General features: G+C 38.3%; 1 protein-coding gene across 1 annotated transcript in view; it reads left to right on the top strand.

The window, feature by feature from the left end:
* MDN1 (midasin AAA ATPase 1) overlaps positions 1–13,863 on the top strand; it is a 165,075-nt gene that overhangs the window by 39,221 nt on the left and 111,991 nt on the right. The window contains exons 13-16 of the mRNA XM_008687583.2: positions 1,042–1,154; positions 2,385–2,533; positions 3,201–3,261; positions 7,766–7,977. Coding sequence (XP_008685805.2) covers positions 1,042–1,154; positions 2,385–2,533; positions 3,201–3,261; positions 7,766–7,977 — 535 coding nt within the window. The remainder of the gene's footprint in view (positions 1–1,041; positions 1,155–2,384; positions 2,534–3,200; positions 3,262–7,765; positions 7,978–13,863) is intronic.

Here is a 13,863-nt window from a genome sequence, read left to right as displayed (position 1 = left end):
CATTAATGTCAAACATGAGAAAAATTGAGAAGAGTAGTACCAGTGGACACCAAGAATAGTACAAAGAATACTACTTAGGTTCATTGCTGACATTTTTAATATTTTGCCATTCTTGTTTTATTTCAAAATAAATATTTTTGGAGGAGAGAGCCTTTCAGTAGTGGTGGTGGTAGCTAGAGAAATGTCTGAGGCCCATCTTGTGGCAGATACCTGGCATTCCCAAATAAATGATGACTCAAAAAACCTTACGTCAGGAACTGAAATAGAGGTGCTCCTTAGGATTCTGAAACTGTTGGGATGGTTTTAGCTGCAGGTGACAGAACACCTACTAAAAGGGGCTTCAATAATAAATAATTAGAGTAGGCAAAAAAAAAAAAAAAAGAAAAGAAACAGAAACTACCACAGTTGGGTTAGATTGATCAGTATTTATCCCGTGTGGTTGAAGAGAGATTCAGTTTCCCAGAAAACTTTGCTGCCCCTTTCATTCCTACCCTAAAGCTAAGTAAAATCTGGGTTCTTAGGGTTGGGGACAAGGATGAGAGGAGCGGCTCTTGGGTAGATTCCCTGGAAGCATCTGTCACAGCTTCTCTTTGTGTTTTGGCTGTAGTCAGAGGTACCATGGTTCATTCAAGTCACTGTTTCCTCTATTATTTTAGAATCTAAAGCAGAGAAAAGTATAGCTGAAGAAAAATCATTGATTTTTTTTTTCCATAAGTTTTCGGAGTAGAACTTTATGTTCATTTGCTATTGGAATATGTCAGTGTGTTCACTTTAGATATAGGCAGGGCTTATTTGAATGAATAAAAAGTACCATCACAGGGAAGCATTTGTGATCAGTGTTTTAAAAAACATTAGAAATTCAGAACATTTTAAAAAAGACATAATTAAGCCTAACTCACCTATGTTGGAAGTAGAAGGTGCTTCTTAGTAAAGGGCTAATTAGAGGGACACAGTAAGCCACAGGATGAGGAAATGTTTGAAGAGTATATAGAATTTATTTTTTTAAGACTTTACAGAATTTTACTCTGTCCCTTCCCATAGGCCGAATTCTTCTGTCAGCTTTATAAACCGGAAATTGTGATCAATGAGCTAGATGTGCAAGTGGGTCGAGTGCGGCTTCTACGGAAACAAAGTGAGGCTGTCCACATACAGAGGTAAATAGGCTCTAACTAGTCTGAGACTGTGGGGCGTGAGGAACACGACAGAAGGACTGACTAGTCCAGCTCCTTGTGTCTGAGCAAACTACGTGTGAACGGTGATCTCTGCACTGTGCTGGATGGCAAGAAGCAGTGCTTTTCTAAAGGATATTCTGTGAAATTAAATGTTAACAGGTGAAGGAGGTGATGAGGGTGATTAGGGACTCAGGACTAGCAAAAATGTATTTTATTTTATTCACTGTAGTGTATTTAGCAAAGTAAGCCTCACTGGAAAGTCAGATGAGGTCCTAATGTTAGTCTGTTAATTCCTTGAAGGCTGGAATTTTACAAGATTCTGAGATCTACTTACCATTTATTAAATACTTACTATACGCCTAATATTGTGCTAAGTGCTTTGCATATGTTTTCTCATGTAGCGGTTAAAATAATTTTACGAATTAACTTATTAGTGTCTTACGGCTGCCATAACAAATTATGATAAACTTGGTAGCCTGAAACAACAGACATTTATTTTCTCACAGTTCTGGAGACTAGAAGTCTGAAATTGTGGTGTTGGCAGGGCCACACTTCCATTGAAGGCTTTTGCCTCCTCCTGGCTTCTGATGGCTACCAGCAATCTTTGGTGTTCCTTGTCTCTGTAGTTTCGTCTCTCCTATCTCTATCTCCATTGCCATATCATCTTCTGTCTTTTGTGTGTTTATGTTTCTAAGTCTATGTCTGTCTTTGTAAGGATACCAGTCATTGGATTTAAGGCTCACCCTTAAACCCAGTATGATAGGATTTTAACTTTGTTATATCTGCAAAGACTTTCTTTCCAAATGAGGTCACATTCATAGGTTCTGAGTGGACATGAATTGTGGGGGAAGGCTATTCAACCCACCACAAATAGTAACTCTGATCCAAATTTTACAGGTGAGGAAATCAACGCTAAGAGAAGCTAAGTAATTTGTCTAAGATGATATACCTAGTACAGATAATGTCTTATCTTATTGTTTTGAATCTCCAGAGTCTAGTAAAGTACCAGGTGTATAAATACTCAGTGTTTGTAGAATGAATGAATTCTGCAATGCATAGGCTATAGGGATATCTGTTTTATAGTATGAAGACAGCTGCTATGAGTTGTCTTCTCATTTTTGTGGAGTCTGGAAAATCTGGTTCCTCACAACAACACTTAAGAAAAACTTGTAGCCTGCTTCTCTGACTGCTTACTTGTTTTCCCCTTCCCAGGGAGAAGCTCACTTTTGCTCCTACGAGGCCATCCTCTGTTCTTATTGAACAGCTCGCAGTGTGCGTTAGCAAAGGGGAACCTGTGTTGCTGGTGGGAGAGACCGGGACTGGCAAAACCTCTACTGTTCAGTACTTGGCTCACATTACAGGTAACTTAGAGGGGAAGCACTCTGCCCTCAGACAATAAGCATTTCACACTGACTGCCTCCCCCCCCTTACATAAAAAGTCACAAAATGCTGGAGTTTAAAAAGTGCCACCACTCCACTTTGCCTGGAAATCACCACTGGAAATTTTTGCCTTGGAAATAATGGAATTTTTTTCCCCTGGAGATAACCACTATTAATGGCTTGGTATTAACTTTTTTTTGGTTCTAAACTATGGTCTGCAAATATATAAACATTTAAGTTTGGTTTTGTGTTGAAAAAATTGGGTTACAGTCTATGTATTGCATTTAGTTAATAAGCAATTTGGACATCTTTAAAAAGAGTGCTGCCTCATTTCTATGCTAATGGCCAAATAATAATATTCTATACGGGGTGTTTATTTAATTCTAATTTATAGACATTGACTTACTGAAGGATTGTTTTGTTTTTTCAGTTATCTGATGCTAGAACGATAATACACAATGAATCTTCTTGTACATATCTTTCTGGGTTAGGTGAAAATTTTGGATGGTTGAAATTCCTGAAAGCAAAATAAGAGAATCAGAGGAAGTGTTATGTTTAAAGATTTGCCCTTTGCCTATGCCCACACACCCTTACGGATCACTGGATATAAATTTTCAGAGTGACCCTTTTGCCCTTTCTTTTTAAAAGGCCACCGTTTGAGGGTTGTCAATATGAATCAACAAAGTGACACTGCAGACTTGCTTGGGGGGTAAGTATGGTATAAAATTATATTCTTGTTATTTTGTGTTCGCTGCTTGAGGGAACATATAGTTTTTCCCTTTAAAGCTCAAAATTAGCCTTAGGAAAATGTTCAAAGACTTTCATCCCTACCCCAATCCAGCAGGTTATTTATTGGACTTTATTGAGGAGCTCCTTGATGTGTAGCTGTTTCTCTTTATTTAATTTTATTTTTTTAAAGATTTTATTTATTTGTCCGAGAGAGAGAGAGAGAGAGCACGAGCGAGTGCGAGTGCACAAACAGGCAGAGGGAGAAGCAGGCTCCCTGCTGAGCAAGGAGCTAGACGTGGGGCCTGGGATCATGACCTGAGCCGAAGGCAGACGCTTAACCAACTGAGCCACCCAGGCATCCCTGTTTCTCTTTATTTTAAAGAATACTTGAGGTTCTTGCTCAAGTATATAATCAACTAATATTTGTGTGTACAGTCATTTATCTAAAGCGTACATTCTGGAGTCACAGTGCCTTGGAGCTAGACTCTCTCCTGCAGTTCAGTTATCTTTGAAACATTATGTAGCTCTCTATTTGGTTAAATGCTGCTCATGGGACTCCACTGTGGTCATTAAAATGCCCTTCTTCCCTGTTGGCTTTTTTGAATATGTTTGGTTCACAATTTTAGTTTGCGCTGAAGGCCATAAAACTAATGGATGCTATTGGCATACCTTATGTTGAGCGCTATTGGGATCTGTCCCATTAACTCAAAACAATTGCTTAAAAAAATCCTTAAAGGCATAAAGTAGAATTTATTGTCCTTTTTGCTCTTAATGGCATCTGCCAGAAAGCTTTTCATTTATCTGTTTTTTTGAGGGCCACATTACAGCAGTTTTTATTTTCACTCCTTGTCTTATATCCCTCCTTGCTGTGGGTAGGTTGTTACTTTGAGTCCTGCTTCCTTCGGTACTTTTTCTTTTCTTGCCCATTATTTATATTCTGTTCTACACATATTAGTAATGATGTACTTAACGCTTTTAAATATATATTCTATCTGAAGATCCATTAACTGAAGCTTATCTTTCTTACTCTAATTCTACTTTCACTTTGTTTTTTTCCCCAGTGATCTTTCCACCTTGTTTTTATTTTCCTTCTGTTAGTTAATTGACTCTTAATCTCCCCTTTCCCTCATTGAGGTACTTGGCAAATCTCCCCTTTTCCTCATTGAGGTACTTGGCGATGTATTCTTACTAATACATAGAATTTGTTACTTAACTAGGTATATCTATACTACCATGTATTTCTCTCTATTCTGTATCTGTATATGTCTTCAGGAATATGCTCCTGTTATGTATTCCTAACACAAATGTCTGGTTTTATACAAATTGAACATGAACCGTGTCTGTCTCTTCTAAGAATTTGTAGTGTTATGTCAGCCATTGTAAGTAGTTTTAAATGTAGTGAGTACAAAGATGCTCTTTTGTGTCCTGATGCAATTGATAATATAAAAAGGTTGGAATCAGAATATGGTAACTGGAATTTTGTTTTAGTGCTAACTTGCTTAAAAGAAGTATATTCAGGGGCACCTGGGTAGCTCAGTCGGTTAAGCTTCTGCTTTCAGCTCAGGTCATGATCCTGGCATTCTGGGATCAAGTCCTGTGTTGGGCTCCTTGCTCAGCTGGGAGTCTGCTTCTTCCTCTCCCTCTGCCCCTCCCCATGCTTGTGTTCTACTCTCTCTCTCTCTCAAATGAATAAATAAAAATCTTTAAACGAAAAAAAAAAGAAAACTTACATATGCTTCAATTTTTGTATGGTTGGAAATATGCCTTGCTTCCTATACTTTTGTATTACTAGAAAGTGGTATAAATCAGATATTTTAATATATAATATTGTAGATGCATGATGACTCCCTTGCTTATGAACTTTTGTGTGTAAGATGGAAAGACTAAAAAATGACTTTTAAAAGACAAGGGAGTAGAAAACAAAATTCAAGAGTTGCAGGGAGGTGGGATAGAGAAAGGGTAAAATTTCTATTTTGGGGATGTGTGTGGTTTCATCCGTTTTATTAGGTTTTATAAATTACGTTAAGCATATTTTACATGTATCAAATACTACTGTAAAAAAATAGTGAAAGAAATTTATAGACCTAATTAGTTTGTTTTACAAATCTGGATTCTTTATTTTGATTTTAAAAAGATTATTATTGAGAATAAAGACACTTTATAAAAGTAAAGCTTCAGAGACCATCAAAGTCTTAAACTATGTTATGCAGATTGCCTTCTGATCTTTGTTAGTGTATTATGTACCCCCTTGTTTTTTGGTTAGTATTAGCTTGGTATATCTTTTTCTTCATGTAATTTTTTTTTTTTTTCTTTTAAAGTAGGCTCCACGCCCAACGTGGGGCTTGAACTAATGACTCTGAGATCAAGAATTGCATGCTCTACTGACTGAGCCAGCCAGGGTCCCCTCCATTTAATTTTTAACTCATTATTAAAAAAAATTATTTTGAGATTTTATTTGTAAGTAATCTCTACACCCAATGTGGGGCTCGAACCTATAACCCCGAGATCAAGTGTCATGTGCTCTACTGACTAAGCCAGCCAGGCACCCCTGTTATTCTGGTAGGCAGAACATAGACTTTCAGATTACCTCTTAGTAGAGAACTCAGCCAGGTTCCAACAGACAGAGTTGGGGGTGAGGAGAGCTTATAATGAGACTCTATGAGAAGAATAGAGTACACAGAGGACTTAGATGAAGCAGATAAAATCATTCCAGAAAGAGAAAGTCTAGGACTAAATGGCAAAACCCAGAGTACAGATTCACAGGACTGATTATGGAGAAGGGGATTGGGAAGGGCAACCTCTGAGGGAGAAACAGCTGTATAGAAAAGAGGAGGGACCCTTAGAGAAGTTGGCAATGAAGGAATGAAAAAATAAGAGGAAAATTAATTAGATCTCATAGAAATGGAAAGGCCACCAGCTCACGTCCTCTTTCTTGCTACCCATAGAAACATCTGCACAGAAGAGAGCAGGGCAGAAGTGCATGCTCATAAACTTGGAATCCTGACTCTAAAATGAAGACGAATGTTAATCAGTTCAGTGACTCAGCATGTACTGTTTTAATGTTCTTTCACATATTACAGTTTTAGAGAGTCATTTTCTTGTTTTAGTCATTTTCAAATGAATTCTTACATGCATTCTCAGCGTTTTGTTCTCTCAGGTGTCAGGTTGATTCCCGCTGAGTACGTGTATTGTGGTTCATTTTTTTCTTTTCTGAATATGTTGATTCATTTTTTTCATCACTTGAAAAATTGACATTTATGGAGTTAACTCTTTCAGCCACTATGTTCCACTTTAAATGAACAAATGTTTCTTTTAAGCTACTTCTTTCAAGAATTCAATAGACTTGAGCCGATTAATAATGTTAATAATAATAATGTTAAAAATTATAACAGCCAATTCTTATATGTACTCATGTTCTAGGCACTATTTGGAGTCCTTTATTTTTTATTTTTTAAAGATTTATTTATTTTAGAGAGAGAGCAAGAGAGCGGGGTGGGGGATGGGGAGCAGAAGGAGAGAGAGAATCCTCAAGCACTAAGCATGGAGCCTGATGCAGGCCTCGATCCCAGGACCCTGAGATCATGACCTGATCCGAAAACAAGAGTGGGACTCTTAACCAACTGTGCCACCCAGGCTCCCTGGAATCCTTTAGTTGTGTTAACTCACTTGGCCTTTTTAGCAACCATGAGGCACTGACTATTACCCCATTTTACACATGAGAGAACTGAGGTACATGGGCATTAAGTACCATTGTAATGTCTAAGATTTTGTTGCTTCCCCCATTACCCCCTCCCCGTTTCTGTCTCTTTAAGAACAATATCCTTCCCCTGTCAGTTGAGAAGCCATGAGCTGTGCTCACTTTGGTTAAGTTAATCAATTTCAGATGTTGTATTTTCTTCTAAAATATCCTGAAAACTTTTAAGTCCATCTTAATAAAATATGGTTTATCGTTAAGTGCTATACATGATGTTTATTTAAATATGTTAGTAAAATAAGTGACATGCCTCTCACGGTCCAACTAGGAATTTCTATTTTTTTCCGTAATACTGTTTATCTAATACTAGTTTTTACCTTCAGTATAAGCCCTTTGAACACTGAGAGTGGAGAAAATAGATTATAATTTAAAACTAACATTGGGGCACCTAGGTGGCTCAGTTGGTTTAGCAGCCGACTCTTGATTTTGGCGCAGGTCATGATCTCAGGGTCCTGGGATTGAGTCCCTTGTTGGGCTTGCAGTCAGCAAGGAGTCTGCTTGAGGATTTCTCTCCCTCTCCCCCCTCCCTGCTCTCTCACTCTCTTTCTCAAATAAATAAATCTTAAAAAAAAAACACCAAATTTTAACATAGATTTTAAAAAATATATTTTGGTTATTATTCCTGATTTTGATTAAATGATGTCTTAGACCTATTCCTATATTCTAAGACATGATTTCTAATTTTTCTTAGCTTCAGAAGTTTGGGAATTACATTTGCCTTTTGTTTCAGTTACAAACCGGTGGACCATAAGCTTATTTGGCTGCCCTTACGGGAGGCATTTGAAGAACTCTTTGCCCAGACATTCTCCAAGAAGCAAAACTTTACATTCTTGGGGCACATTCAGACCTGTTACAGGCAGAAACGGTGGCATGATCTCCTCAGACTAATGCAGCATGTGCATAAGTCGGCTGTCAACAAGGATGGAAAAGAAAGTGAAACTGGTAAGAATAGGACTTATACTGCTAGTGGGAGGCCATGGAGCTGGGGCTTAATTAGTAGAACTGAAACCAGTGACCAAAGGGTTAATGGGACTAATAAGCACAGCTACAGACTAATAAATGAGGCTGCAGTGTTTTTCCTTAAACATCCCTGACTCCACTCCCCTGCGAGGCCGATTCAAGGCTTGTTGTCCCATCTCCATGTTTGGCTGCCACTTTTTCTTTCTTTTTTTTTTTTATGTTTGTTTTTTAGATTTTATTTTTAAGTAATCTACACCCAAAGTGGGGCTTGGACCTCCAACCCCAAGATCAATAGTTGCATGCTGTACGGACAGCCTCTTGAGTAAACCCCTTTCCTTGCTGCGTACTCAGTTGGCTTTGCTGTGTGTCAGGCACATGAACTTGGATTTAGTACAAATTTGGTGAGCCAGCCAGGAGCTTTTTGCCAGTGGTTCATGAGCTGCGCTGATAAGAAGAATTTGGTGACAAGTTCAAGCAGCTGCTTAGGCTCTTTGTCCTAGGAATTGTCTCCAAGGCCCTACCCTGACTGGGTGCTGCCAGCCCACAGTGGTTAATTTAGCTGTTGTGGCAAGGAAATGGTTTTTGGTTTGGACAGATGTGTCTTGGTGAGCTTATTACTTCCTCCCATTTGGCGTGGCTCTCTTAGCCTCCTTGTCTTGCTTGATTATGAAAAGGTTGATTAGGAAGCCCTTTGGTCCAGTTGGTGAAGCCCTGACGTTTAGGAAGGACCCAGCGCTCACAGAGGCATTAGGGGCTTCATTTGGTTTGTTGCTGCAGCTTTTGTTGGCATTCTAATTGGAAAATGGGAAATGACAATTTGATTCCTGAACGCAGCCCTCTGGGCTATGTTCTCCAAAATTTGGGCAGTGTTTAGTTACGAACTTACGAAAGAAAAAAGATGATTTTTTTTTGTAACACCACTTGGCTATAATATTCATTAGACTCTGGATAAGAATCATCAATGAATCCATCCATTATAATGCCATCTTGCAATTGGATTTGTTCTGTAAGATTTTGTTTGCATCTTGTTTATTTGTGTATGTGTTCATGTGTATTGTAAATATGAGGTATTTTCTCCACCTCTGGATAGTATTGCTAAAATTAGTTTGTAAAGGAGTACTATTTAGGTTGGTTTGAAGGCAAGTGTTTATGAGAATTGGGCATTCTAAAACACAAACTAACCCAAATTTTTCAAGTTTCCATGATCTGAAAAAATATTCGGTATTAAAGTTAATTTAAGGTTGTTGGTTTAATTAAAATAGTTGTGTCTTTAGAATTATCAGCATTACATTTATTCTGCCTGGATTTACTTAAATAAGTTGATTAAAAAATTTTAAAATATATATAGCTTGGGCGAATGACTTTGTCTTTTAAAGTTTTTATGGGTAATCTAAATATAACTGTTCAGAAGAAACAGATGTAAATAAGATTAAAAAAAAAACAAAGGGAGCACCTGGGTGGCTCAGTCGGTAAGTGTCTGCCTTCGGCTCAGGTCCTGATGGTCCTGGGATCCAGCCCCACGTTGGGCTCCTGGCTCAGTGGGGAGCCTGGTTCTCCCTCTCCCACTGCCTGCTGCTCCCCCTACTTGTGCTGTCAAATAAATAAACAAAATCTTCAAAAAATAAAAAAAGGATTATTAAAAAAAAAAAAGGTAAAAAGGTTTATAGGTAAACTTTTCAGTAGCTTTCAAAAATCTTTGATAACCGAAAACTTAAGTTTCACTAGGTTTTAAATGATGAGTTAAGTAAATTCACTAAATGCCTAGATCGTTTCTCAGTAAGATAAAACATGAATTACTAAACATAGGTTTATCTGATTTTGGCCTACTATTACAGAGAAACTAAAGATATTTGGGTTTGTTAGTAAACATGTTTTGTGCCATGCAGAGATAAAGCATATATTTCTAAAAATTTTTAAGTGTCATAAATTCACCAATCTAAGGAATGCCGGTACAACAAACAGTTCACAATTAGTTACTACTTAGTTTTTACTAGAAACTTAAGTTTCTAAGAGTTAAAAGTTCTAATACATAGAATTACTGGAAATGATAAGGGAAACAACTCTATCCAAGGAAAGTGAGACTGGTTATTTAAAGAGGGAAAATTGAAAACAAAAACGCGAATGTAAAAAGGAAAGTTGTAGAAGGTTTGTGAGAAGGGACTCTTTGGAAAGGAATTTTGTGCATGGTAGGCACTAAGATTATGGATATTAGTATGTAAAGTTTATTAGGGCGTGATCAACAACTGGGGAAGAAAAGAGAGTAAGAGAGCAAGATTAGGCAGAAATTGAGCAGTGATACAGTATCAAAAGAAGCCTTAGCTGATTCTCTGAGGAGTTCCAAATTTGGATTATCCTTCAGAACCATCCTAAATTTGGGCAAAATTGGGGCTGGACTTTTATAATAGTCATTGCATGTGACCCCCTGGGAAGAGGGCATGCCCTTGGCAAGGCAGTTGTCTTTAGTCGAGGCAGTCCCTGATGGCGTCTCATAGTTGAGGACTGTCGGCAGTGCCCCTATAGCTGAGAACCTTTCATTTCTGATGGAGATTCTGGTCAGCACATCACTGCACCCACCACAAGAAATTAGATCCATGCTGTGCCCTGGATGTCCTTGTCCCGATAAGTATATGTCAACATGGGACATGACAGGGAGGAACAAGGAAGGGACTTCATAAATTTTTAAAGAATTCATCTTGTTGGAATGAGTAAGTGTTAATATCGGCAGGATACTGGCATAAAATTGGAATTAGGTTTTCATGTTAAAATGGTAGTTTCCTTAGATTATTGGTCTAATAAATTGTATATAAAGGTTTTTCTTGATCTTCAATGTAATCTGCTTAGAAAAACAAAATTTCTATGTTTTGTCTCTATTAGGTCCTTGATTACTTAAGAAAGTTGAATCTTTTCAATATTAAAAGTCCTAAGTGTTGCTAACAACTCTGTATTCCTCTGTATTTGCCTTTAGAATCTCTTATTGCTGCCTTGGCTAAATAGGTAATCAAGTTTCATAATATCTGTAATCCTATCTTGGCGTTTGCTTCAAAACTTTCTGATACTTCTGACAAACTTCCCAAAATTCAACTTCCGAATGAAGTCTTTTTTACTAATCATGCTTATTTGGTATGTCATTACGTGGGAAGCCTTATCAAATAAGTGATGATAAACCTTCTTAGGTTGATTTTAATATATCCTGGTACAATCTCATCACTTGTAATTCTAATTATTAAAATGTTGTGTGCCCCAGTAATAACCAAATTTCCCTGTCAGCTGCATTATAATGAACTCTGATCAGATCTTTAACCATGGCCATTTTTGAGCCTTTTGTCACTTATAGTTGTTTTACTCTAATGATCTTGCAAATACGGTTCAACTTCAAGGCAATTCATGGAAAGGACTTTTGACAAATACAGTTTTTTGATACCTTTAAGATCATAAAACTGAACTAGGTAAAAATTTCTGTAACTAATGAAAAAGCTGGATTCAAGCAGAATAACATGGGACTAAAAGAATTGAGAAAAATGATTGTATTTTTTATGACTTTTGTTTGAAATATTGCTGGCTCTCTAATGTTTGCTCTTCTGGATTTAAGGAAACTTTTTCTCTTAACCTATGACTCACAGAAATTTAATACAATATTTCTTTGTAAACAAATATGAACCATTTTTTTCTCCAGAATTCAGAAAATCTCAATGAAAGTTCTTATATTTTCATGGCAATTATAGTTATTAGCATAAGTTCTCTAAGAATCTGTTCTCCTTGTAACAGGACAGCACTGGAAACATTGGTTATATTACCAAGGCTTTGACTCGAATGTCATATTTGAGGGTGAAATGCGTGAACTCAAATGTGACCAGATGGCTTTAAGAAAGTAGGTTGACTTTACGGAGCCAATAAAGCCCCTTGGAAATATCAGCTTGATACCTTGCTTACAGATACCTTGCTTACCTAGCAGCCTTACCAGGCCTAACTTTGAGAGCCCACCTGCAGGACTGCCTCCTAAACAGCTAAGCAACTGTTTTAACAGAACTGACCTATTCTCAAGACTAAGACTGGTTTATGAAATATGGAGCAAACTTCTTACCAGGTCCAGAGCAATTAAACTCAGACTAAGAAGAGACAATGTTGAATTGTGATGTTTTTCTAAGAAAAAAAAAATCTTATCGAAAGGGGAGAATGTTAATTTGTGACCATCCATAAGGGCGTTCACTATACTGTGATAACTCCTCAACAGAGTTGAAGCGTTTTCCCGGTACATGCTTATGGGGCTAGTTGGAAGGAAAGGGGACTTTCGACCTTAGAGAAAGAAAGACAAAAACACGTAAGAGCCAGGATCACCCAAACCTTGGATGGTGGCACACCTTGAGCACAGATTTCATCCACCATCTTTGGAACAAAAATTTGTTAACTACTCTTGTGAGCCCTGATTTTTTTTTTAAGATTTATTTATTTTTAGAGAGCGAGCAAGTGAGCATGGGGGGAGGGAGAGAGGGACAGAGAGAGAGTCTTAAGCAGACTCCGTGCTGATGCAGAGCCCAACGTGGGGCTCGATCTCATGACCCTGACTGAGATCATAACCTGAGCTGAAACCAAGAGTTGGCCGTTTAACTGACTGTGCTACCCAGGTGCCCTTCCCCGACAGATCTTAAGGTGTTTTTCAAGAGACAGACTAACAGATGAATGTGATTACTTGAGGTTACTGATTTGCTGTATACTTTACAGCAGGTTGAATCCACAAGCAATAAAGACTGGACACCAGGTGATGGTGTTTGTACATGCTTGAAATGTCACTGCAAGAACAGCTGTGTCTCTAATAGAGGAAAAAAAACAATGGCCAGATTTCCTGCTTTTTACCTGCACAAGTATCTGTATGTGGACATGCAGAAAAACAGACCAGAGGGGTGTACCCAGGTGGTGGCCACTGAAGCTGATTGAACCCACCTGGTCAGAGTAGGAGGTGCTATGTCAGCACTCCAGGATCCACCTGCTAAGAATATTCTTCTCCACAGTTAAATATTTCCTGCATTCACCTTCTTACTAGTGTCATTGGTGTCACAAGCCAACCCCTACAGTGAACTAATGCATTTGGCTTTGAAGAAAAACCAGTTTATATCCAAGACTTAGATCAGGCAGTTGGCTTTTAAAGGAATGAGGAAATTCGATAGAATCCAGTCAGTTGTGTTTGAGACTACTTCCTACACCAGCGACAAATTCAGCAAACGTCTAGAACTTCCGAGCATTTCTGTGAAAGAATTGACTGGTGATAATGCGATTGTCAGCCATAGCAGAAAAATGGGATGTAGTGACAAGAAAGAACGTTGGGTATGCAACTCTTTCCCAATTGTAAAGCTCCGTATTCTTGATGAAGTTTATTTGCTGCATGGAGATAAAGGACTTCAGCTGCTTTTAGTAGCTTGTCTCGTTGCTGGATATGTCAGCTTTCCGACATCGCTCGAAAACAACCAAAGAAGAAGCCTGTTTTGGTCAAGCAGAAGGTACATGTTATAAGCCAAGTACCAGGGAATACTTCCAAGAAGGCACAAAGTTGTTTGATTCCTCAAACCCCCAAACTGCACCCTGTTTCAGCAGGAAGTAGCTAGAGCTGTTGTCATCCCAGTTCCCTCAAGAATGAATCATGATCAAAAGACAGTTCTGGTGGCGGGGGCGGGGCGGGGAGGCGCCTGGGTGACTCAGTCGGTTAAGCATCTGCCTTCGGTTCAGGTCATGATCCCAGGGTCCTGGGATTGAACCTTGTGTTGGGCTCCCTACTCAGAGGAGAGTCGGCTTCTCCCTCCGGTACTCCCCGTGCTTGTGTTCTCTTACTCTTGCTCTTTCTCAAATAAATAAAATGTTTAAAAAAAAAAAAAAAAA

This window comes from Ursus maritimus, unplaced genomic scaffold, assembly GCF_017311325.1.
Source record: "Ursus maritimus isolate PB19 unplaced genomic scaffold, ASM1731132v1 scaffold_13, whole genome shotgun sequence".
NCBI classification, from domain to species: domain Eukaryota; kingdom Metazoa; phylum Chordata; class Mammalia; order Carnivora; family Ursidae; genus Ursus; species Ursus maritimus.
Note: the sequence above shows the minus strand (reverse complement) of the source record. Positions and strands in the feature narration are given on the sequence as shown.